This window comes from Nothoprocta perdicaria, unplaced genomic scaffold (genome assembly GCF_003342845.1).
Source record: "Nothoprocta perdicaria isolate Ctin4 unplaced genomic scaffold, notPer1 scaffold_213, whole genome shotgun sequence".
NCBI lineage: Eukaryota > Metazoa > Chordata > Aves > Tinamiformes > Tinamidae > Nothoprocta > Nothoprocta perdicaria.
Genome location: NW_020455350.1, coordinates 1,279,076 through 1,305,707, shown reverse-complemented (window position 1 = coordinate 1,305,707; position 26,632 = coordinate 1,279,076). Strand labels below are relative to the sequence as shown.

Genomic DNA, 26,632 nt, shown 5'->3' with positions numbered 1-26,632 from the left:
ATATAACAGCCTTGCACCAGAACATGGTGAGGGAAAGTCTTTTAACCGGGACCAGCTCTGAGTCTGTCAATACCACTAACCGAATCAAGTCCTAGAAAGAACTTGTGGCCTGGGGCAAACAGAACTCAGATGGACAGGTGGGATAACTAAGCACGGGAAATTAAATTGACTGTCTCTTGCCTCTTCAGGAAATCATTACACGAGGTGTTAGAATAGCCTTGGAACTTCTCCTTTGAGGTGAGACTTCAGTGTTCTTCTCTACTGCCACTATCTCCCTTTGGGGACAGATGGTACTATTTTTTCTTAATTTGGATTAAAGCAGGAGCTGAGAAATTCTAATTTATGTGAAGGGGCTGAGAGAAAGCCAGAAAGAGCTTACCCACAGATAATGATAGACTGAAAAAGAATTTGGAGGTTTCATTAGAAGCTCAATCCAAAGAGAGCACTATTGGGTGGGAAACATGCCCTGAGGAAGGAAAGGGAAGGAAACTGTCTGCCTAGTACAGCAAATTCTCACTGCCTGGAATCCCGCTACTCAGGCTTGACTTTTCAAGGAAGGCTCTACTTTGAGCACAAATTGTTAGGATCAGCACATAATGAACAACAGACACTGAACAAGAGTTCGGATTAAATTACAGAAACAGTCCTTTCACCACTTAGGTCAATAATTCAAGTCACCATGGCTAATAAAGCCAAGGCAAGGTCTCCAGATTCAGCACACCTCCATGTTATGTGACCAAAATTTAATTTTAGAAAATAAGCACCCAAAATTGTAACTACTTATGACAGCTCTGGGGAAGCAGAGATATTTCAGCTACTGCCAGTATCTGTACCAAGGTGCCTCATGATAGCTGGAGAGTGGTCAATGAATCTTCCTAGATTCAGTGCAGTCTGAAATCTGATGAAATTACAAGCTTAATGTAGGCAACTCCTCCTCTGGATAGAGAACTGGCCAGTGGTTCAAGGAGGTATTTTTTATTCCCATCTTTGCCTCTGAACTGTGGAGTAATCCATAGGTAAGAGAAGCCACTTTCTCGGCAATTTCCCCATATCTATAAAATGGGAATAATGACCCGCAATCTCCTTTGCAAAGTGCTGTTAGAGCTACTGATGAGATTCCACACAAAAGAGCTAAATATCATTAATGGCATTCCTCTCAAAATGCCACAGCCATGGCTGGGTAAGTGATCAAATTAAAAAATTAAGCTGACAGTTTCCTCAAGCACTGAATTGCAAAGAGGAAGGACAATTAACTGTACCAAACTTGAGTACAGTGTCCTTCAAACAGGTAACTGCCAGTCACCTTCTCCATTATCACCTTCATCAGAGCTACTGGGGCAAATTAACAACCACCATGGCAAGGCTGAGCTAGGGGTTAGGGCCCCAAAATTTCTGGGTCCAAGCATGGCTGGAGAAGAAGGAGGAGCAGATACAGACCATCTCACCAAACGAGTGTGGTAACTCTAGCAGGCTGCAGATCCCATAAACGTTTGAGAAAACAACAACAGAGGCAAGCAACTAAGTAGGTCTCTTAGCCTTAAAATATAATTCAGCATAGCTTCAGCAAATGACATGGTAACAGCAGAACTTGGCCCTGTATCTTCTACCTGGTATATCAATTCACTACTGGTACCTTATGCATCTTCCTAAAATTTCTAAAGCCAGACACAGATCAACTTCCAAATGATTTTAAACATTTTTCCTCTTCTGACTGGCTGAGAGTTCTTTTTATTATGCAAAAAAAAAAAAAAATCCTTTAAAACCCAACTGACTTTTTGCTGTTGGCTCCTCTTGTTTTCTGTATTGCTTGGACATGATAAAGCAGATAGATCAATCCCTCTTTTAATTTTTCACACCTCCAAGAACCCAACATTTATTTCCAACCTGAAGTTTTAGTATGTTTAACATTTAGTCATCTTGCAAAACATCTAAGTTCTGGACTTAATCTCTTGAGAGTTACGTTTTAGTGAACAAGAGAACTAGGATCCCGCTTCAGCTGCTTCGTTCATATCTGACGTTCATATCTCAAAGGAATTCAGAAATAACAAACATATTAAAAAAGCAGCCGCAGAATCAACTATCTGAGACGTGATTGATTCTCTTCTCAAGAGATGACAGGGTACAGGATAATATGTTGTCATTTATAGCTACCCGACACCCATCCACATCCACACAGACACACACATTGCATAAAACAATATTTCAGTCATAACTGCATTATTTCAGTTTCTGCTCAACTCAGTCTGCTTTTCTGGGGCTCCCACCCAAACGTGAGTAAGGAAACTTTGACCATGTTAGTCTAGAAAGAACCACAGAGGCAATAAGCAAGACCCGGTGGCAGGATCCATTTCCCTCTCATTTTGTAATTTATCCATCAACTCCTCTGCTTTTAGTTCCATGTTCCCTAGGGAAAGCCTCTTAAAAATCAACTCTTGGGTGGTTAATTTTATCTTGCTACATATAAGGCAAGTCTGCTTTGCTGTCATTTTTCAGGAAAGTGCCCACTCTAAGCATCACCAGAACACTTGCTCTGGGGATTTGGTAGATCACATCTCTCCAATAGCTTAATCTCAAAGCTGCTGTGTAATGCTGTGATCTTTAGGTTAATTAAGGAGGTCTACCTAAAAACTACTTACAAACAGTCTGCTGCTGCAGAATGCAATCTGAAGTTTTTAATGCATGCGTTGAAAGTGTGAAGTTTTACCCTTCTTCAGTGTATGCTGATCAGACCTATCTTTGTAGATGTAGCTCTACCCTAGCATACATGCATAACCACCATACAGCTTAACCCTTACGTGTTTGCAAGATGGTGTTAATTCACTTGCTTCCTCTGTGAGTCAAATATCTTTTTAAAAAGGGCTCCATGAGGAGAATGATAGCAAAGGAGGCAAGGAATCCATGTCAGGCATGTGTAAAATATTGCTGTCATATCAGAACAGAAACTACTACCCAAGTTTTCCCCTTCCTATAGGGCCCAATCTCTAGGTTGAAGAAGAGAAGAGATACTTTTCATTACCTTCTGGGCCTCTGTCCTTCTCATTGTCTACTATTTTAATCTTCCTGCATTTCCCTGTCTTCCATGTTGGACTATTTGGCTCCATCGTTTTCTCTTTGACATGTATGGCATGTTAATCGCTCACAGTGGATTCCCCTCAGTGGCAAGGCATTTAAAAATGAGGCCCCAAAATATTCAACAGGGCAACTCCCAGACTGTCAGTGACCCAGTGTTTTCATACAGCCTTGTAGTGATACAGTGACTATCACAAAATACAGGTGACCAAAACTAGATTCTTACTGTAGGAATAGTGGAATAAGGGTCCGAACTCAAACAGAAAACTGAATTGCCTCAAATTTGTTTGTAGCCTGAATATGCTATCAAAAATAATTTTCCTCATTCAGATTTAGAAAACAACAACAACAAAAAAAGAAGAGATTAAACCCACTCTTCAGTTCTTCCAGTTCTGTATTTGTGTCCACCTGCTTCTTGGCTAGAGCTTGTAAAGCATAGCAACTAAACAATGTTCACTAAATTTAGGTGGCAAAGGATAATGATCGAAAACTTTACATGCTTCTAGCTTAAGACAACATTTCCAGAAGACCTGGAAGGTTGAAATGAAACTTTGGTGTAAATAAAAATAGCTTGCTGACCTACGTGGTAACACGAGCACATCTCAACTCCTTGTTAGGCTTATTAGTTTGATTAAGCTCAGCTAACTATACTACTTCTTGCTTAGCTAACCATACTACTTCTAGTTTCAAAGAAATTCAGCTCTGTTAGCAGCATGGTCTCTATGGTCCCTGTGTCCTAAAGGTTAGAGCAACCCTTCCGTAGCTAAGAGGCTTTGTTCCCGAAGGCCTTTTGAAGTAGAAGGGAAATGCATTAGATGTGGGCACAGTTTAAGTTAAACACAAAGGCCTCAGCTGTGCTCCAAGACATCCTCTTTGGGTCACAAATCACAGCATTAAGTATCCTGCTTGTATCTGCTGTCTGGGCCAGTTTTAAGAGCTTAACCTACAAGGATGCTCATGGTGCTACTGAGCATCATTTACTTTAAAACAAGCAAGACAAGCGTGTCTGTGTGTCACCCTCTTTGAAGCAAAAAGGAAGCCTTCCACCAACAGGAAGATGAAAGAAAGGGAGCACAGGTTAGAGTGAAGTGGCTTGTGGGCTTATTCTATGGTAAGCCAAACCCGCTGGCCTTTCCCTGCTGGGGGGTAAAGTCTGTTTTCTTGAAGACCTGTCTGGAGTGTGGTAGCATTGTAGATGCTCTTTACAAGAGACTGTAATCACACAGCTAACATTCGTCTTCCCTTTCTCTAGAGAAATCAGCCTGAGGCTCAATTAAGGAGACTAACCTGCCTGACCCATCATCCTGGAGAGGCCAAATGAGAAGAGTGGATCCTTTTCCAACTTTGATCATGGCTGAATCCAACTGAACAGGAACTTCCATTACTTTAATAGGGAAGAATATGCACTAGAATCAAGCATCAGAACTGTAGATACTAGCTGGATTTAGAAGTCAAAGGAAGAACTTGCTATTGAATTAGAGCATATCTATTCCACAGCATTTAAATATTAACATCTTTTTGGGTATCTTATAGGCAGGATTGGTACAGAGATTTCCTTTCTCTGATGCCAGTTGCAAGTATGCACAATTCTTCCTTTGATGGCTCAAGTGATTAGGTGTTAACAAGAGGAACCCAGGCACTTAACACTAGGGAGTTTTAGCACCAGGTTCACACCCCCTCCCTTTCTCAAGTCTGCAAAGGGATTTTTCTCATTCCCTGCTAATGTTAACAGCAGGTACTTAAAGCAATTAGACATTATCGCCTCTCTGGTCTTTATTACTTCCTACCTGCATATCAGCTACTTTGTAGGCAATAAAAGAGCTGAATTAACAGGACCAGTTCAGAGCGTTCTACTTCTTTATTCCATATGAAAACACTGGGTCATGGAGCTACGTGGACAGGCTGTGAGCTGCAGTGCTTTAGAGCATTATTGCCAATTGCCATAGTGTTTTATAAGGGGAAAAAGCCACAGGTAGCAAAAAAACAGATATAGGGATATCATAGAGAAAATGACATAGAAGCCGCGGGGGGTACAGGTAGACCATCGAGACATAAAGACTAGAATGACTGTACAAGTCCTGCAGAGCAGCTTGCAACTGTGCCTATGCTATGAATTAGCTACCACATCGACCAGCAAGTTGAGCAGGCAGCCTAGGGAGACACGTATGATGTGTTGCTCTTGTGAAAAGAAAGTCCTCTGACTACCAAGCAGCTTGTGCTTGCCTGGGAATAATGGCTGTACACTTTTCATCTGGGGTTATTAAGAAGCTCCTGTGACCTCTATGCTGGATTTTCAAAAAGATTTTACTCACACATTTAGAGGCTTTCCCATATAGGCCTAGCCAGGTGAAATCTTCACCTGTTTTCTTCTCTTTGTTCAGAATTAACCCATTATTCTGAGTATAGGGTTCCCACGATTTTTCTAAGATTTTGTTTGTTGTTCCCAAGAGGGAAGAGAGAAGAGACTCTAAGCTCTTGAATCCTGCTGTCGGTTCTTGCCTGAAAGGTTGTAGGGAAACTGAAGGGAAGCTGAAAGAAGTAGTCTGTCCCCTGTCAGCATTCACCTGTAATGGAGGGAAAATGTGGGATTAAACACCAAAACTAGACTCAGGATCAGAAGTTATTGGGGTACTTACACAGTTTCATCATTCTTGAATTCCAATTCCCCATAAGCGTCTTCAAAATCCTCTCCACCTCCTTTTGCTGTCCCTTCTACTGTCCTATATGGTACTATGACTGTACCCCGAGCACCAGATGTCCTTAGGACTTTGACTTCCATCACACCAATGCTCTCGCTGACATGGATAACATCACACTCAAATGTGAAGATGCCAGCATGGTCATCATCCAGTATAGTCACTGTGGCCACACAAGGAGAGGCCAGTATGGCCTTTGGGTATGGGGAGTTACTGAGCTCTGGAGGTTCCTCGCTGTCCACCACACGCAGGTTACTGAGCCGCACAAAGAAATGCTCGTCCTCCTCGAAGATGTCATCATCGATAATTCCCACAGAAAACTCCTTCTGGGTTTCCCCTGATTTCAGGACAACAGTCCCCTCTGTGAACTCATAGTCGGCACCAGCATTGGCAGAGCCATCCTCTGTTTTATAGTCCACATAGATGGTCTTGGACACATCCCCTCCTTTCCGCACCACTGTCAGGAGAACGGCACCACAGTTCTCGAGACACTGGTAGGAGCATGGGTCAAAATAAATTTTGGAGATGAATTCCTCAGGCTCATCAGGCCGTACCTCGTGCAAGCTAGTGCTCTTCTTGGCTTGCTCAGCTGCATGTTTCTTCAGAATATTTCCAGCTCCAGTCATCATTCTGGTAGCCTGAATGCGATAAAAAGCTCTGCTCTTTTGCTGATGAGACAAGGCATAATAATTAGCCATTTCTACCAACTGGTCCAAGTCCTTTTCTGGGTGTTTCTGCTTCAGGTCCTTAAGGATCCGAATCATCTCTTTGCGAGATTCATCTACCTCCTTCCCCTCCACAGTCATTAGGTTTCCATCCAAAAAGTGAGAGTTCATCATCTTGCCATCCATCTCAATTCCCTTAGGGTGATCACCTTCTGATTCTATGATAATGCCCCTGTGCTTGTCAGTACGATATTTTTTGTGCATATACTTATAGAAAAGCAGACGTTTATCTGCTATCCAAGCCAGAAGGACACAAAGTGGAAAGAAGAAAAGTGTGAGCAGGCCTTCCCAGACCTGAACCACACCTGGAGAGAAGACAGCAAGGATCATGTACAACCAAATGTAAGCAAAAATACTCCATGCAGCTGTGACAAAGAAAACCCTCAGGTGTTTTATCTTTCTGGTTTCCCCATCAGGGATCACATAGACACAGATGGCAATGATGATAAACATGTTGAAAGCAGCACTGCCAACAATCGTGGAAGGCCCCAGGTCTCCGGCTATGAATCCATGCCCACATACTTCTATCAGCGATAGAAGGATCTCAGGAGCAGAAGAGCCCAGAGCCATGAGGGTCAAGTTGGAAACAGTTTCATTCCAAATCCGAATGGTGGTTGTTGTGGTCTCTCCATTGGGTTTCCTAATTGTGATTTCTTTCTCTTGTGATGTAATAACCTCTATAGATGCCATGAAACGATCTGCAATGATGGAGACTCCAAGGAACATGTAGATCAGTGCTACAAAGTATACAATAACCCGGGCAATTTTGTCCCCAAGGGATGGGTTTTCTGGGTACCATATTGGCAGGATAACACCCTCCTTGCAGTCAAAAGATCCTGAACACGAACTGTTTTGTACTGAACTTGCTGAGTCTCCCGTCAGGCCAGCGTCCACCTGCAAACCATGCAAAAACAGCACAAAAGTAACCAGCCCAAAATGGAGGAAGGCCGAGGTGAGGGGCTGCAAGCTTAACCACGCCATACACAAGATGCAGCTTCCACTGTGTAGATCCAAAAAGGCCGAGAACCTGAAACAAACAAAACAGAGAGGAGGGAGGGAAGCATGAGAGAAAAGGCAGATACAACATTATGCAACATTTGCCCATACGCCCTTCCGTATCTCACCACTGAAGAAGACTGGTAGAGATGCATGGGTTGTCTCTCTGCCACTTTGAAGAATTTATTTACCATTAGTTGGGACTTTAACAAACTGCCACATTTAGAGGCCTAGCAGATGAAGATGAATTACTAAAATAGCAGCTCAGAGAAAAAATTGTACATAATACCCCATTCTTGGCCAACTGCATATGCAGCTAGAATACCAAGCAGTCAGCTACTAGTCATCTAATGATGCCATGGTGTTACCCAGAGCACGACTCTTGAACTCAGTAGAAGGAACCCAATCTGGTGCCTCCCCTGTCTCACACCCAAGGAAACACCAGAACCACCAGCTATGCCCATGAGCAATCTCTAAATCAAACTGTTTGTAACTCATAACTCAATTATGAGGTACCATGGTGCCCAAGGACTTATCAATCAGCTAAGACTGAGTTTTCAACCCTTGATATTGTCATGGACCAGACTATTCTCTTTCCTTTATAACAAGACCCTGGAAGAATCTGTCCTCAGTATGTTTTGTGACACCAGGCACTGTGAAGTATCTCACAGGAAACATCAAACTTACCAGTGGCCTTGTCTAAAAGATTTGGGAAGTTCAAGAATCCCAGCTCCCAACAACTGTCACTGAGGCTTGCACTCTTAAATCAGTAGGCCTCAGCTTCTTCTCCTGTGTTGTAACTGTCTAAAACTTGGACAGTAAGTTAAAAGAAGTCACCTAGGCTCTCTTTGTAGTATGTAGAAAGTCACTTCCAGGGGACAATCCTTGTGTCTCACCTCTATACAACATGAAAGATCTAATTACAAGATACACCTCTCGAGAAAGCATTTAGTCCTTTTCCCCCACCTTTCCCTTGGTCTACAAAGAGTGCCCCTCTAGCCAGTTTAGAGCAGAAGCTTAACTTTCAGTTGGCTACAGTTCAAAGAGATGAACTGGTCCCTGAACCCTTCCAAAGGTCCTTTCCCTTCCCTCTTGTACTATATGTAGTTGAGACAGCATTTTAATATTATCAGCATTAACAAATGCATCTCAAATGGTTATTTTATCATGTTGTGTCACTTGCATCTCCTCAAAAGCAGGTGCAATCTTCCTGATATCAACAAAAACGTTTTCAACTTTCAGATAAAAATCTATAGAGACAAGCGAAACAGGAAGAAAAGCATGAGCAAGGACTGCAAATGAACCAAACTGTTTCTGACACAGCACAGCAGAGGGAAGAGAATTGATTATGCAGTATCAGAATCACAAATCCATATCAAATACCCTTGATATGAAAAATAATACACTTCATGTCACCCGGATTTATTCAAAGGAGATAGATTCTCCCACATCAGCTCTCTCAATTGTCTACTTATCTTCTTTTCCACCCTAGGTGTGGAGTTTGCAGAGACCCCCAGGATCTGGGGAACCACAGTCCCAGTGAGGGTTGTTAGACTGCACCAGCCCTGCTGTCTTTTTAAAACGGTTTGATGTCTGCACAGCTCAGGGTGTCAGGAAAGACTGAGCTGTACAACGCAGGTAGAGTTTTACTCTGCCATTATGGTTCCCCTTCCACTCTGCATGAAGTTCTGCCTAATTTCTGGCAGCAGGATGTTGGGAAATCCCTGAAAAGAGGCCACGATACAGAGGGAAACTAACTGTATGCAGCAAGCGTGAGACATTTGGGCTTCGAGGTAGATTTGTGCACATGCACAGTAAAGAAGACATGTTCCAGGTGCCTCTGACTGGAGGTACATGCAGAGATGCATGCACACAGTAGCTCCAATACACTCAGGGCACATCAGATCATATTTTTTCTTTTTTCTTTTTTTTTTTTTTTTTTTTTTTTTGTACTGGAATCGCTGGCAGGTATTCACCACTCATCTAGTTCCCCCAGTGTAGTTAACTGTACAGCAGCCAGTAGGCATTGTGTCTCCCAAGATAAGCCATGTAGAAACGGCTGTCAGAAAGACCGGAGTAATTTCAAAAAGATCTATGTGATTCAAGCACTGAAATCTGATTTCAAAAATAACTTAAGAGTCTAAGTATCACTGAAATTCTGCATCTAGGAAGAGTACAGTGATCACACTGCCCTCTGAAATAAATCACTGCTACCACCAACTTTACTCTGTGGTACGACCACATTTTGTAATTAACACTATCTATCTACCTTATATAACTCTCTAATGGTTTGTATTGCTCGCCATTCCTCAAAACATTCCAGGTTTTGCCAGTTCTTTTTTAATTTTTAATTTGATTTTAAGTAGAGTGCAAGTCTACATTTGAGATTATTGCTCAAATTAATTGTGCATGATTTTGAAAACAACCTCCATCAGAGGTAGCTCCTTGGAACTCCAAACTCAAGTTATGGATTGTACAGTAAAATACCAGAATTTGGCAGCACATTGTTTCAATGGTTTTCATTTGCTTTAACGAACATCTCAATGCTAAGTGGAGGTCAAAATCATTTTCTAATACAATACAATAATGACCTATCCTGCAATTCTTTGACATAGATAAAATTCCCCAGTGAGATCAACAGGAACTTTGCCCAAAGAGGCACTGCCTGATAAAGCTTTAAAATGCTTTCAGTAACACAAACAGCATTAACCTAACCAATCAAATAAAAAACCACAGTGGAGCATTCTTATTCCCCCTCTTCCCTTGAGAACTGGTGCAAAATTGCTTTATAATCCAAAATAAGATTATTAGATTTTAACACTGTTGTTAATAAAATAGGTAGTAAGGTAACAGTTTTAACACTGAGAAGTCAAAGGACAGAAGAGTTAAAATTCCAGTCTAACTCTAGGTCAGCAATGTTGCTTAGATAGTTTTGCTCTTAGATGTATTTACTAAGCTCAGTCCATAAGTTGCTGGAGGGAATGTATGTAGCTTTGGCCTCCTCAAAACAAAGTAGAGACATCCCCTGTCCTTTAAGTAACTATATTGTTCTCAAGAGGGCTAACTGTGGCATGGCCATTCAGTATGAGTCCTGCTCTGAGGATTGAGCCTTTGTCTGGCAGGCAGGCTTGAAGCACAGTCCTGCTTCAGAGCAAGTCACCCAGGAAGGGTTGGTGTCATTCCTCCCATTTCAGTCCACCAAAACAGCAAATTTACGCCTGGAAGAGCCACACAGACCACTGGGAGATTTAAGTCCAACTACATCACTGCTTTGGCTGTGTGGGATACAAACAGAAACAGCCTGCAGCAATAAGCACTGAGTGATCTTCGGCCTGACACTATCAGGCTCTTGAGTTGCTGATCTCCACTACCTCTTTCACATCAGGCTCATGCAGATCTGTGCCTTCCATCACCATCTCATGAAGTACATGCAAATACAGGCAGTGGTATTGAGGGATATTTCTCTTCTCTGGCAGGATAAGTCATGAAAGCATTCAATCAATGCAGCAGAGACAAAAACACTGGAAGCATCAGTATGACAGAACAAGCTAGTGTTCAGCAGGAAGGCTCTGGGGAAGAGGCGTAACAGCTCTTTTAGCAGGGAGATTGCTTTATTCTACAAGAGTTGACAATGGCCAAGTGATCCATAAATCCATAAATAAAATCCATAAATAGACAGGATCAGGTCTTAAAATACTTTTGGAGACAGTCCAGAAAGCAGCATGGTTTGCGCTTGGGAGACACTGTCACATTAGACCTAAGATAGAACATGACTTCAAAAACCTATTGAGCTAGTTATACCTCTTACCATAGCCGAGTTTCAGAACACTGATGTTTTAGGTGCTCTTAGGCTACACAGAAATAGAAAGCTAGGAAGGCTATACCTTAAAATTTAGCTCTTTATATACAGCTACCCACATGACTCTAATGACAGGGATATTTTCAAAAGAAAGTATCCACAGGAAGAAATATCATCAAGAAGTAGGGTACCTCACTGATTGCTGTTAACACATACCCTCCATTTACTGAGTTCTGAAAATCACTGTCAATAAATACAAAACCAAAGGCAAAGCGCCAAGTCGCTATTCATTTCTTATCTAGGCAAAACTCCCCTTAAGCCACCATCAAAAATAGAACCTTTGGATTTTGCCTGCAAATAAAATCAGGTCATCTGGCATATGCCTCGCTTCCTGCTCTCCCTCCCACCCACCAAATAAATCAGAAACACCGAGTATATTTGTGGTCATGTATACTCGCTGTCCCTGGCTCTAGGCTAGCAAGGAAATGCTGCTGATTACATAAGAGTGCTGGGTTACAGAATGTTTAAGGTTGGAAGGGAGATCATCCAGTCCAACCTTCCTGCTCCAGCAGGCACACGTAGAGCATGTGGCACAGGGTGGCATCCAGGGGGGTTCTGAAGACCTCCAGAGAAGGAGACTCCACAACAAGGCTTGGGTGCTGTGCTAGGTACAGACACAGACATCCCAAGACTAAGCGTTGTGTCACTCGGCAAGCATGAGTCCCATAGCAGGGCAGACACAGTACAACTATTGGTGGTTATTGCAACACTGCCCACTCCTAGGCTGGAGGAGACAGAAGTGACGGTCATCTCCATAACAAGGATGGCCAGAAAAAGGGAAAAAAAAAAAAAAAACCTTACATGCCTCTACTCCAGAACACACTAATACTTTCAGATTGAGCACACATTTTTGATAATCATAGCAAAAATTGAAATTATAGCCTTTCTGTCAAAGAACGCAAGTAATTTAGCTTTCACAGAAGAGATATTATTCCAGATTCACACTCTTCCCTCCCCCAAAATAAAACCATAGCAAATATTTAATAGAAAACAAAATATATTTTCAGTTGTCTCCATTCAAGTGCTATTTAGCCCTTCAATGATCATTACAGCATACCAAAGTGCAAGTTTAAATTTACTCACAAAGCAAAAGCCAGAGCAGTGTAATTATATCCATTTTGTTAGACAAATGCAAATTTCCAACCTAGGCCAGGGCTTATACAATCCTGTTGACAGCAGACACCTACCTGATAGGACACAACTGATGACCTCCAAGCTCATTTTACACAGATTATTATAGAGCAATGGGTAGTCTTAGTCCCGAGGACCACATCAGCTATATTTCATGTAGAGAAAAGCTCCATAACTCAATTCCCAGTCCATGATATATCTCTGTAGTTTGGCTCTGTAGAAAAGTTACGGCAGGGAACTGCAGGTGCTTATTGTTTTGTGCTCCACAGTCAAAAAAAATGGGAATTACAATAACCTGGAAATTACAGCAACAGAATTAGCTGCCCACAGAATAAGGCCATTAATAACCATCCAAAGCAGACTTGTTTCCCTCAAGATCATGCAAAAACCTACTGTAAGAAAAAACACTCTCATAGCAAGTCTTTTAATATTTACAAGCTGGAGTCTCATATCTACTATGAATAGTTCCCACTATTCCAGCAAGGCAAATGGCTGTTAATAGACATGAAACCTGAGAACTAACCATTTCTTACAGAACTGCTGTAATGACAGGATGTAGCATCCATCCAACTTCACGAGGTGATCCCAAGGGATGACGTAAGTGGAGCACAAGTTTACATATAGTTAAAAGCAAACTCCAAACACCCAACTTGCCAGGGGCATCGGTGTGCGATGTTTTTTAGTATTCAAGATGCTCCTGGAAAAGCAGTACCATTAAGAGCTAATCTTTATGCCTACAAGTTCTTCCAGTTCTACACGCTCTGTACTTGACTGGCTGGGCATTTTATTTCTTCACTCTCACTCCAGCTGGAAAAATCAGAGCTGTCTTAGATCTCTTTAGATGTGCTGCACAGACCAGTGCTCCCAGAGTCTGTGCCTCACCTAAGCATCCAAAAGACGATCCCAAGAGCGAGGACCAGCTGCTGCACAGGCCACACCAGGTGACAGAAAGGCTCAGAATAGAAGCCCACTTCAGGACTGCAGCAGAAGGGTCCTGGTTCGACCAAAGACCTGCTCAGCTTCCTACCTACCAGGCTGTGAGAAAGCTTTGGGCCATGCCAGAAGTCAACACGAACAGCACCTGCTAACCTCCACACACCTCAGGTGGCAAATTTCAGGCACCAGCGGGAATGTTGAGACACACAGCCATCCCAAAAAGGCCCTTTGTGTTGATATGCATTTATATTTTATAGCCGCTGCGCATCCAAGGGCGTAAGGGTTTATGCTTCATGCACAGGCCTGTAAACAACAGGGAGGCAGACACCAGAGGAAATCTTCACTGGATGAACACAGCCATGCTCCCGAGAACAGCCCTTATTTACAGCACAGTCCATGTTGGGCTTAGCTAGCACGCAGCCTTCTTGGGAATACCATAGGGTGCCTGAAAACTCTGTTCTTCACTATCTCAAAGGGCCCAGACTGAAAGGGAAGTTCAAGTGCATCCTTCAGGCCCACAGTTTTGTGCCTGTAGCACGAAAGGCTCAGTTAAGAGGCTGAAGGCTTTTCCTTTGAGGTTCAGGAGGCCAAGAGAACTAAGAAATGAAGTTACTGGGTCACCCACTCCGTGGCCTCCGTGCCGCACTGCTGAGGGGCACTTTGCCCACTAGGCAGATGAATGCAAAGGAGCAGCCACCCGGCCACGCACAGGCCCCGGGCAGGCACCGCTTCCTCCGCTCGCCTTCAGCTGCAGCCCTCACAGCACCCGTCTTCCTCGCTCCACTTTATAAGGAGCAACAATGTCTTCTGTGGGGGAAGGTGGGCAGTAGGAGGGGAAAAAAATGGTTCTAGCGGTGTGAGAAAAACTTGTTGTCAGTAAAAGACATTTTATGTAGTGCCTGCGGTGGCTCACAGGGCATGTTATTTACTGCTCCTGTACCAAGGACATATTGCATTGCTAGCTCAGGTGCCACCATCAGGGTGCAACTTATCATCCAGCAGCTACCTGCAGCCTAAAGGAGAGATGAGAGTGGCAACTTGTGACATTTTTCTAGCACTCGGGTGTCCAAGATCTGCAACCGCTAAAATTAAAGATTCTAGGATTTGTTCCCAATGGTGCATTTGTGCTGCAGAGCCAGTAGTTATTTGTTCGGAGTTGTGCTAAATAAAACAGAGAAGAAAACATTGTGCTCATACGTCAGCCTCTTTAGATGCAGGTATGGTTAGGAAAAATACAACTTTGAACAAGTTTTCTGGCAGAAAGCCTTGATTTGAGGAAAAGAAAGCCCACTATGTGATATGTTGAGGCTGATGCAACAAGAAGCCAGGCAGGGAGCCCTTCACCTGGCAGCCAGCAGGCTCCAAGTGCTACTCCAGTTCTCCTGGGATCTCATGTCCTCCTCCAAGGGAAAAGAAAAAGCACATTCTGATTTAATTTTGGTCTGAATACAGCAAAAGAGCTCAAATACCAAAAAAGTCGTGTAAAAAGCAACAGAAAGTTCAGGCTGTGCTCAAGTCCATTCAGAAGGGCTCACTGGTGGCTGAGCAGGGAAGAAGGTATCAGAGCAGAGCAGAGGCAGGAGCACTGTGAGGCCGGCAGGGACATCAGGGCAGAAGGCAGCAGGAGCAGGTGGAGGAGAGGGTTACGCTCCAAAAGTCATTTCCCACTGCAGCAGAGAGCAAGAAGTTTGTCATTCACCTGGTTAGGCTGAAGACTCCTGCACTCCTCTGTGCGACAGGCCCAGAGACAGAGGCGGGTAGGAAAAGTCCTAGCCTACCCCAATTACCACGGAGTTCACAGAATTACTCAAACTAGGGACAGGAAGAGTTGTCTAGCCCATTCCACAGAGACTAGTGCTAGATTGTTCCCTTCGTGAACATTAGTTTCCAGTACTTTGTCGAGTGTCGCTTTAAATTACCCAAGGAATGGCATTTCCACAACTTCCCAGAGAGACTCTGCCATGATGTAATTTATCTCAGAGGTTTTAGACGTCTTCCTTATATTTAGGATGAAATTAAGAAAATTTATGCCACTAGTTCTCATTATACTGTCCTTGGAACACTCTCAACCATTCTCCTCCCTTTCCTTAAATCCCTTGAAGATTTACATGCTTCAGATACTTGTAAATAGCTATTCTCCTCCACAGTTATTCTTTGGCCAAACCACACATATTTATTTTAATCGTCATAAATTAGGCTAGGCAGCCCTTTAATCATTTATCTTGATCTCTCTAGATGGTTAGAACCAGCCTGCTATCTGGGAGCTCCAAGTCTTAACATCCACTCCCACCAAAATCAGCAGATCTCCCCTGCTCTTTTCGGAGCAGGGAACCAGAACCTGGGAAATGAAGTCTCATCCCTCAGATCTTTTTTATGAGAGTGTTTTCATTTTTTTTTTATGAGGTACTGAACCATTCTGAAAATTAAATCTAAAATGATTTATACCAGTCCACTTTATTGCCCAAGTTTCTGAAACTAAAATCACCATTCTATTGTGCATCCAAATTTGGGCTTGCCATTGAGAGTGGACTGCCATGTTGACTGCAATTTATAAAAAAAAAAAAAATCCAGAGTTTTCCAGGGTTTCACCCAAAAAGCCAGCTTCTTAGCTAGAAGAAATGTAATATACTGTAAAACACACACCCACTGCTGTGGGTGACAGCATAGCAGGAGCCATGAAACATAACACTGCGCTACGGGTTACCCTCAAAATATTTCCCACTCTGTTTGGTAGGTGCCAAACCCTGTAAATTCATCCAGGTGAATAAAGTTCTCAAGTAAAATTTCAGAGAGCATCCTTACCCTTTTCTGACACAACATCCTTTACTGACAATTTAGATATCTTTACTGCTTCAGCATTTATTCCGCTGTTAATTCTGCAACTGCTTTAAAAAAGAACCCTCACACCCAGCATGATTAATTCATTCTTCATAAGTCCAAGCTGTTTATTGCTCTTTGTTCATTTATGCACTAGCTGTTTACAGATTCTCTCTTAATATTAGCTCTGCTATTTGCTCGAGACTCAAGTCCTATTTACCATATGGTAATTGCTGGGATCACACGGCCAACAAACAGTGGAAGTTGATCTGTTACAGCAAGTACAGTAAGTGGCAGCACTCTCCAGGCTATTCCCTGCCCCTCCTTCATTTCAGCTCTCCCCACCCTGCAGGGGTTTTTATTGCTGGCTGCATAAAGCCATATGCCATTCTGATCTCTCCTGTGTTGAGAGGCAGAGATTTATTCTTCACTACAGCATCACCAGACAGGATTATTCACCTTTTTCCCTTTACAAGCCTTTCAACTGCAGGTCTGCTCACTGTCTGCCCTCCCTGGCTGTCGGCCTCCCCCTGTTCTTTCAAGGATAGATAATCTGAAATACTGTCTGGAGCGACGCACCTTTACCTGCCTCCTCTTGCACTGTTCAAAACCACTGACAGCCTCCTGTGCCTCATCCATGGTCTCAACATGCTTTGTCTCGGAGGCTTCACCAAGAGAGTCACATAGAACCTGATTTTCAAAGGTAGCCAGAAGCTTAACAGAGCAGAACTTTACTCCACTCAGGAATCTTGATCCCACAGAAATCAAAGATCTTCCATTAGACACTAAAATATGATTTAAAATTTCTGCAGGTAATCAACTCTAAGAGACCAGTGGTGTTTTCCCCAGGAACAGACATCAGGTTTACTTCTTAGTTCCTAACAAGAGCATTGTGGAGGTCCTACACCCAAAAGGTGTAAGACTCAGCCACATGAATAAATGAATTTGATCTTCAGAAACATAAACAAAAACCAAGACTTATTATATGTCAGTTTAGGAGAGGTACGTACAAGGAGGCACCTTGTTTGGAAACAGTAAGGCTCACCTTGCCACTTCTAACATGACTATAAAAATATTCCCCTTAATCCTAGCAGTTAGCAAGGCTTAACTTCAATACCAAGGAAGCACATTAAGAAACCTAGATGCTAGACAATCAGACAAATTTCCTAACAGAGTACTCAACAATCATAGTATGATTTATCTCCAAACTGGGAGAAGTACCATTTTTATTATATTCATGGCACTGTTTACACCAGATTCTCTCCTCTGACTCTCCCTTCCAAAAGTCTCCTTTAGTGCAAAGTCATCTTAAAAATGAGGACTATCTTTCTAGCTTGGAGAACTTGCATACAATCAGCTGAAGGCCACTAGAGTGAAGAGAAAGAGGACCTGTAGGGCCAGATTTTCTTTGGTGTAAATCAGCAGAGGTCCAATGATCCCAAGTCAGCAGAGCCAGTTTATTCTCCTGGAAGAGCAAGCCTCTGGCAACATTTCATTTAATATAACACTCCAATAGGAAAGCTTCATTTACTTCCTCTTTGTAATTCATGACACACACACATCAGTTTGGGATATCTTCTTGCTTTCCTCATACAAACTGCGCTTTTGTCCATCCCACCCCAGCTCCTTCATATCGATGCTCCATGCTGGCCCCTGATTTACTACACCTAGTCTTGCCAACAGGAGAAGCTGAGTCATGGGAGATGATTGCTTCAGCCAAACGCACTGAAACACGGGAAGGGAAGGAGAAACATCTCCTTCCCCCACAAGGCCCATCTTCTAGCAAACAAGGCCTGGATACTCCCTTCTCCAGCAATACTGAGGGTAGCTTCTGAAAGTACCCCCTTCCTGAAGGTACAATAACAGGAGTCACTGCAGAAAATCGTGCTTAGCCCATACCTAGCACCAGCTCTATTCAAGCTACTGAGGCAAGGAGTCTCTCTTCTGCCACTCTATTGGTTTTACTGAGGAGTTAAGAGTACCCTTCAGGCACTGCAGAAAATATCTTTCCATCCATTTCTGCAAGGAGAAGATTAAAACAGAGATGTGCTCTACTTGCTTTAAGCCCAAATCTCTCCTAACAGGAGACGAAGGGAAGGAAATTACAGAGTCCTTCTTCCACAGTGGAGGACTGACTTGAGCAACAACTAACGTAGGAATTAGCAAACTAATTGGTTTCCTTTCGCAATCTCACTCTGTCCCCTCCCTACCCTGCTCCCTCACCCCAGAAGGCCTCTCCCTTCCCCAGCACTTCTGAGGCAGCGGCCACCAGTACTACAAGTTGGAATCAGTGAGAGATGAGAGACCCCCACCTCTCTGTCAGAGGGGATCACAGCCGGCCTGCAGTGCCTAAGAGCTGTTGGGAACAACTGACAGAGAACCCACAGAAGCCCCATTTTCCTAAGAAAACAGGCTAAGAACATCCCATCCCAACTCTGCAAGTGCAAGCTCTCCAAAACTTGTTAAATTGTATTAATAGTTCCTTACACTCATTGCTAAATATGCATTGCCTTGCTCCCCATCCAGCCTCTGGAATGTGTTCCTCCTCGGTCTCCTGATTGAATGCTCATCATCAGACGTTAGCTCCCACACAGATACTTGCAAACCATGGTCAGGCCACCTCTTAGCATTCCCTTTTCCACATTAAGTGGATGAAGCTTCTGGAACCTTACACTGCTAGGCCTCAACCCTTACGTAACTCGCACAGCCCCTTGCTCAGCCTTCTCCTGCGTATCACCTGTGGGCAGAGGCAAGCGCTGGTGAACCTGGCAAAAAGAACCAAGAGAGGAACAAACTAAAGGCTCAGGGCTCACAGGCTCGGGGTTATCTTATCTCGTGAGAAATGGAAACTTTTTAAATTCCATGCTGTGTGTTTCTGTAACCTGTGGAACGCAAGGCCCTAACTAAAAAATTAAGACAAATACTGGAGAGATCAAAGCCAACCTGCATGTGCATGCAAATATTCAAAACATCCAAAACGTATCAGCCTGGGTTCATGTGTCCTCTTGCTCCAGCATGTATTCCAAACACCTTTTTACTGTTTTTTTTTAAAAAAAACATTAATGTGCTTACCAGAAATTCTTAAATGTGTATCTGCCTCCTTACTGGGCCAAGCAACTACCTGGGTTTGGCCCAGACACCAAGCCCATGGGCCACTGTCACAAGTTACATGCGCAGGATAAGTATGGGTTGGTTTGGATGTGTAGAGGATGCTGCTGGAAGGCTGGGAAGGCACAAAGCACTCGAGTTGCTTTGTGAAGCAGTGAGTTGGGTCACTTACTGAAGCAACATGAAGGAACCTGTGGATTTAAGAGGGAAGTGCAGAGGAGGTAAAGGACCAGAGCAGGGGAAAGAAGGGATGGCCATGCACGCACGTGGCAGAAGAGCATGGAAGCAAGGAGATGGCTCTAGGGAAGCAACAGGTAGGCTGGCAGTTTTCCAGGGAACAACCAAGTGCAGATGAGCATCTCCTCACCGTCAGTCCCTCAGTTCAGTTCCCCAGAGGGGAGGCAGCTCCTTCGTGCTCTGAAGGTTAAACTGAGCCTTCTGCCTGGCACAAGAGCACAGTGCAGCTAACGGGTAAAACCGCCTACCTACTTAAAAGCAAGCCCCAATATTGCTAGAAGGGACAGGCTTTATTTTTAGCTGGGACACCAGCAGGGTCACTGCTGGTGCTGCATTTCCCCACCAAAGCCATGGTTTCATGAAGTATGCTGTGTGCTCAGGGTCACTGCGAGGGAAACATCTGTCAGGTCAGGTTTGGGGAGATGAATTGTTTAAGTTAGGGAAAAGGAAACATTTACTGGAAGAAGTGAACCTGAAACTACTTTACAAGGTTAACATAGAAGGAAAAAATGACGCATAAAGAGTCAGAGCAGGTGGTAATTTATGTGAGGGCAACTTCTGATGCTCCCATTTCCAAGACGCTCAGTCAGGAGAATCTCCCATGATATCTAACTCCAGGGGCATCCCCTGTCCTTGCCTGGCATAGCGCAGATTTGAAAGACTCATTCTCACCTGGGAGCTACCAAAAATAAAAGTAACAGCACGTTCCTCTTCTCTGCCAGGATCCTTTTTGAAGGAAAACCTGCATAGAGAGGCAGCACGTGCGTTGCACCTCGAGGGCAACGACACTGAGAATTTGCCTCCCTCCTGGTACCCAGGGCATTGCACAGAGGTCCCAGTTAGCCCCAAGACAGGTGGCTCCCCTGGGGCAAAGGCAGCACAGCGGCACACACACAGCCCACCACTGTCCTGTGAGGACAAGAAGTCATGGCCTCCAGGGGCATAGTGGGTGCAAACCTGAAGAAATGTGTTTGCGCTGTTAGGGAATGTAGTCTGGAGGCTTCAGCATGCAGCACGAGCTGCTAAAGGAAAGCAGATGAAGTCACTAGCATGAGGCTTTTGAGGGATTTAAGAGAAGGGGTAACTTCTTGTTTTGTGCCGCTCTTTAACAACTTTGAAGACGTGTTGCATCTGAGAGAGAGGTCAGCCTAGACCCTCTGCGCTTGATTCTTTATCAGAATCAAACTCTATGCACATTCTTGGGAAGATTTGATATTTTAAATCCTTTTATCTTTTTTTTTTCTTTCTTCTATGAATCTTGGGCCTCTTAATAGCTTAAAAGATGTGTTGCAGACCCCATCAGTCTTAGGTTCTTTGCAACTAATCTGCATTCATGCCTACCCATGTCATCAGGAGACTTCAGGGCAGAACAAACTCCAGGCTAACTCCCCTGGGCAATTTAGGCTCTGAGGGTGGTAGTGGGGCTACTTAAGCCAACATGAATATTTTCCACCAATAGTCATTGGATCCCACTCTGCAGTACAACCTACCATGCGGTCATATACACCACCTTCCAGAGAAAGAAACAAGAGCAGGAAAAAGCAGCCAGTTGGAGTTTTAAATCTATAGAAACCATGTTACAAATGACGTAGCTGGCAGAAGTGTTAGCTGTTGGAGCAGGTTTGCCTCTTGCAGTCATGAATCCTGCAGGGCCTCCTGAAACAGTTAATGCACTTGTCCCACTGTACAGCGATAAGCATGCACCATCATTCCCAACTAACATATGCATACAAGGGCAACTGCATGATTCCCAGGCAAAGCCATGCAAGAGGGTAAAGGCATTTACTAAGGTGGACCTCTAACCCAACATCAAAATGTTACTTCCCATCACGGAAGATATATCTCAGAGTGCTAAGCCAAGACTTTCCAACCTTAATGCTCTGCAGCAAGTATTTAAGACAGCAAAGAGAGCAGAGGCCGAGACAGAGAAAGGGCTCTCTGAGCTCCTGTCCATCACCAGACGGGGTGAGCTTGCAGCACAGGGCAGAAGCAGCATGGCCTTCCCTTCTTTGGGTGCAAGGAACCACAGCGCCAGGACCTTTGTGCTGGATTTTGCAGCCTGCCTGGATCTTGGTGGCCAACCGCCGTCTCCATTGCTACCAGAACCAAGGCAAAGTGGGATCCCTGTAGAAGGAAATCTGCAGCTTTCACCTGCAAGGCAGCACACGAACACTCTGGCAGCATGGCTTGTATCACCAGCATTGGAGCCCCATGTTCCCATCAATACAAGCTCAGCACTCAGATCTGCGTCCCTTCTCACAGTTATATTCCGTATCACCACATTTCTCTTGTTTAAAGCTCTTCCCTGCTTTATTGCTGGACAGAGCTGCTGTTTGCTGTAAGACGGCCTCCAAGCACCAGCCTAGAAGTGGGTGATGATGAAAGCAGCGGCAATGCAGATTCTTACATGTCTATGGTTTCTAAACCTCTTTGACACCTCCGTGGATGAAAAACATGCCCAGCAGCAGAGGATATTTAGTATTTCTGACTGCTCTTGACCTGCCTGTCTCTGCTGCTGTCCTGAGTTAGGAGGTTTAGGTAAAAAGACAGCAGCACATACGAAGGAAGCAAACAGAGCAAGCCCAGCTTTGCAGCCTTGAAATAATCTGCTAGTGAATGGAAATGCTGAATGAAAACAGAGTCTTTTGCCTAAATCTGCATGCTCTGGTAAAGCTCCCTTTTTTATTATGATGGAAAATCCACACTGGAGTGTTTTAGTTAGAAAATAAGCTATCATAAAAGAAGTGTTAAGAGCCCTAAGCTCCCCTCTCTCTCATGATGTCAACTGTCAGAGACATCAATGACAGCTCAGCTGTGTGATCAAAGGCTTCAGCAACCAGATTTAAAGACAGAATTCCCAGAAAATTAAGAGATGGAGGAGTGTGTATGTGCATGTGTTTGGGGGATTTTCACTTGTTTATAAATGTCTTATGGGGTGAACTATTTAGTTTATGATGAATGTATTGCAGGAATGGTGGCCCTTGGATCTTCACTACGGGACACTGGTGATAGGGGATGGTAGTGATACCTCCAGAATGGCCTGACACATCACTGCTGCTCCATACCTTGCTCTACACGGAAATTCCTTATGACAGAAATTCAGTCTCCGACCAGCCCAACAGTCCTTAGGAGCTGCAGGAGACCTGAGGTGGTGCCAGGAGGTAACCAGGGCCTGCAATCTCATTTAATGCCACAAACCTCTGTATCCCCATGTCACTGAAATCAGCTAATGCTGGACCCTGTCCTAGCCACTCAGAAAGTGCTTTAATGATGCCCCAAGAACAGCTGGTGATTCCATGTGTCTCACAATGCATAAAACTCTCCAGGACAGAGACTAGCATTTATTAGACACTTTTACAGCACTCAGAAACTTGGGCCCCCAACTGGGCCTGTGCCTTTAGGAGTTACCGTTGGCTAAATATTCAATCAGAATAGTATTAACGTACGCCACGACACCTAAGCACAGTGAGCGATGGTAGACAGAGCATCACAACTGTCAATTTCTTGCCTTTAGAGATCTCTTTTTTTCCATTTTAACATGAGCAGTTTTTGCTCTGTGTAGTTTAATTTAATTTTTTAAATACAGAATTAGATATTACTGCCTGATTGGGAAAAAAAAAAAAGGAGAGAGAAATTTGGCAGGCAATCAAAGCCATTTTTTAACTGTTGAAGCACATGAAAGGCATCTGAAACAGAACAACAACAGCAAAGAACAAGGAACTATTTGTCAGTGCTGTTTGGTCATTGGGGACACTTAGGGGAGGAGAATGATGCTGTTTGTTTAAAACAGGCAAACAAAACCCTGAAAGACAGGCCATTTATCTGTATGGTGCCCGATTTTTAAATAACGATGCAGGGAGCATCCTTTTAACTAGCTTCCTAATCAAAAGTGCTGACACACTCAGTTATGGCACTCGCAGGCCCTGGCGTGGAGGCGGCTGCCTCTCTTCTCGCCACACAGGCGAGAGGTGCCCCCATGTCCGTAGCGGCTCCGCAGGGCTTCCCAATGGGCAGGTGAGGTCGGGGGGGGAGCGAGAGCTCCTGCGAGACCCCAACAGCAAGACAAGGAGACGCCAGCGGTGCCTGTGCCTGGATGCACCTTCGCAGTCCCATTCGGACTGCTCACACCTCCTGCGCCCGCTCAGGACAGCTCAAAGGACTGTCCCCATGGCTGTCAGTATCCAAAGTCCCACGTGCCAGGCTCCTGGGTGGCACCTTTATGGAGGATGGGGGGAATCTGTCTGCAAAAGTGCTACAGAGAGCATCCCCGGGGGCTGACTGTAGATGAGGTTTCCCTCTAGCAGGCAGCCAGCTGCAAACTGCAGCAAGCCCGTCCTCGCCATGCCACCAAGCCGAAAGGGAGCATCACGAGCCACGCTGCACGAGCGAGACCCACCAAGGTGAAGGGACGTGCCCTGCACAGCACCGGGGGCTTCTCATCATCACTGGGAGCTACCTGCATTTCCCCAGCCCTCACACATGACCTCAGCAATGGGATTACCACAACCTGCCATACCATGTGCATTTGCAAAATGCTTCAACTACTGACTTACTAGAAGAGGACTCATATTTGGCTGAAGAAGCAACCAAACCAACCAACCCAGACTGTTCATTATACTGCACCATCTACCTAGAGCTCTGTATGATTCACGCTGAATCCTCTCTTTCCACAGATGATTACTATTTACACCCTTAATATTTGCAAGGGAGGGTGACTGACTTGACCACTAATGCGGTCAGATTGAGGACTCTTGTGCTGCTCTTGCTCTTCCCTCGCCAGCCCTCAGCTGTAGCTGGCCGTGCTCTTCTTGAACACTAGCACTTGTGCGCAGGACACACAAGTCTTGTTCAACTGCTCACAGCAGCTGATTGTAAGCCCCAAACAAGAATTACTTTCCCAGCTAAACCATCATCAGGGCAAACAAGTGTGTGCATACGCACTGGATGGAGTAAGATTAGAAGCTCCCTAGAAATGGTTATGCTGCATGAGAGTAATATCTCTTCCCACTGCACCAAAGCTATAGAGCATCTTCAAAGAGGCTCAAGCCTTTCCACCTGGGTCCTAGTGGTCTCCCAAAGCCAGCTCTGCTCTTGCGGGCTCCCTCTGGGCTCCCAAAGGGCACAAGGTGAACGCTTGGGCATGAGGAGGTGCCACTGATGGTTACCTAAGTCCTACAGCGCTGTCCCCTCCAGAAACAAAAAGCAGCTCAACAAAGCCACCCCTTTGCTCTGTGAAGAGATGAGAGGCTTTGAAAAAATATGCATATATAGATATATAATTTATATTTTATATATATATATACACGCATGCAAGAAGGGTAAGATGTGCATATGGCTCCCCTTCTCACCCTCATGCTTCCTCCACTGTCTTGCCTTAAACGTAAAGCCAATCTTTAGTGCAAAACCCTCAATCTTTAGTGCAAAACCCTCAAAACAAGCCTGGGAACAAACCAAGGGGGCAGACACCCAGTCACTCCAGTACAGGGCCACTTTTGGGGGTCCTGGGAGCAGCAGAAGAAATAACCACATACACACCCCGCTCCCCCCTTTAACAGCACAGCCCCCCAAAACCACTTGCAGCAGCTTCACCTCCCAGCCGGGGCGCCCCTCCAGACGCAGGTGCCACAAAGGGAGGCCCGCAAGGCGGGCTGCGCTGGCGGCAGCCTATGCGCTCCCGCCACATTTAGGTCAGGCTCAGAGCGCGCGCGTGTGCGCGCAGGGCACGCGCGGCTCCGTGTGCGCGCGGCGAGGCACGCGTGGGGCCCGCGGCCCCCTGCCCTATTTAGGGCAGCGCCCGGCGCAGCCGCCGCGTAAACAAGCCCCGCGGCAGCGGACGGAGCGCGACAGCTGCGCGGGACACTCCGCCTGCCCCGCGGCCTGGCCGGCCGGGGGGGGAGGGCTAAAAAAATGTAAATAATAAAAAATAAATAAAAAAGGATAATTTATAGCACTGCATGCGCGGCGCTGCCTGCACCCCCCTGCTGCCCTGCGCCGCCCCGGCGCCCCTTTCCCGGCTGCCTGCGGCGCCCGCTCCGCTCGCGGGCTCATCCCTCCCCCGCACACGGAGCCATCACGGCTCCGCGCAAACATCACGCACGGATGTAGCCGAGCAGCCCCCGCTGGCGCTGCCCGCCGCGAAATCACCTTCCCGCGGGAGCTGATCCCGCAAGGAGCGCCTTCCCCCCCCACACCCCAGCTCCCGAGGGCTCCCGGGCTTTCGCTCCATAGCCGCAAACTTAACCGCCAGCCTCGCGCTGAGCCTCCTACTTACCCGCTCCTGGCCGCTGGGCTGAGTTTATTGTTTTGCTTAGGGCGGGGGGGCTCTGCTCGCTCCCCGGTAAAATCCTCCCGGTTGCTAAAGGGGGCTCATTGCAGCTCGCGGGCGGCGGGCGCTTCTCCTCTGCATGTCAGTCCAACTCGCGGGGCTCGCTCGAAAAGCGGGGCTCGCTTTTGCAGCTGTCAGGGCGAGCGGGGAGGTGCATCTGGGAAAGGGGGTGGGGGTGGCGGTAAAACGTTGGTAAATCCCCCAGCCTCGGTCTTCAGCCCTGCGCAGGGTAGTTTGGCGAGGGAAGGGAGCCCCGGCGGAGGGGGAGGACGAGGAGGGCAGAGATGAACGGGGGGTGAGAGGGGGAGGGAAAAAAAGATATCTAAAAAAAAAAAAAGAAGGGGAATTGTAGCCCAGATTGCAAGGGAGTCTGCTGGGCTTCCCCTGCTCTCACAGCAGCAGGGCTCGGCGCAGGCTTCCCAGCATCCCGGTGCCCGGCAAAGCGCTGAGCCTGATTTCTGGGAGCCGGCGAGGTTCGCACAACTGCAGCAAGAAGCCAAATCAAAAAGCCAATCTGCGAGCCTCCAAACTGCACGTCACCCTATCAGCTGGGAGCAAGCGCTGCAACAGAATTACAAGCCGTGCATATTTATTCTTCCACATCCAGGGGGGGATTTTCAGATCGTTTAAAGCGAGCCACAATGAAACTGGAGCAAAGCATTTCCCGAGTAAATACAGGCAGAGCAGCTATCTTGCCTTTTACATGCACACATCCACACACATGCGTCTCTGG

At 45.4% G+C, this 26,632-nt stretch overlaps 1 protein-coding gene across 1 annotated transcript; it reads right to left on the bottom strand.

The window, feature by feature from the left end:
• Nucleotides 1-5,600: 5,600 nt before the first annotated feature.
• Nucleotides 5,601-26,069, bottom strand: LOC112946700 (sodium/calcium exchanger 3). Its single transcript, XM_026038621.1, has 3 exons — nucleotides 25,846-26,069; nucleotides 5,706-7,517; nucleotides 5,601-5,633 (listed from the first exon to the last, which is right to left on the bottom strand). Exons 2-3 carry the CDS (start codon nucleotides 7,469-7,471, stop codon nucleotides 5,630-5,632), a joined length of 1,770 nt encoding a protein of 589 aa, XP_025894406.1. The 5' UTR covers nucleotides 7,472-7,517; nucleotides 25,846-26,069; the 3' UTR covers nucleotides 5,601-5,629.
• Nucleotides 26,070-26,632: the final 563 nt, after the last annotated feature.

Bases quoted from the DNA above. Each gene is read 5' to 3' on its own strand.
- LOC112946700 (XM_026038621.1), bottom strand. From the start codon at position 7,471: ATGGCGTGGTTAAGCTTGCAGCCCCTCACCTCGGCCTTCCTCCATTTT.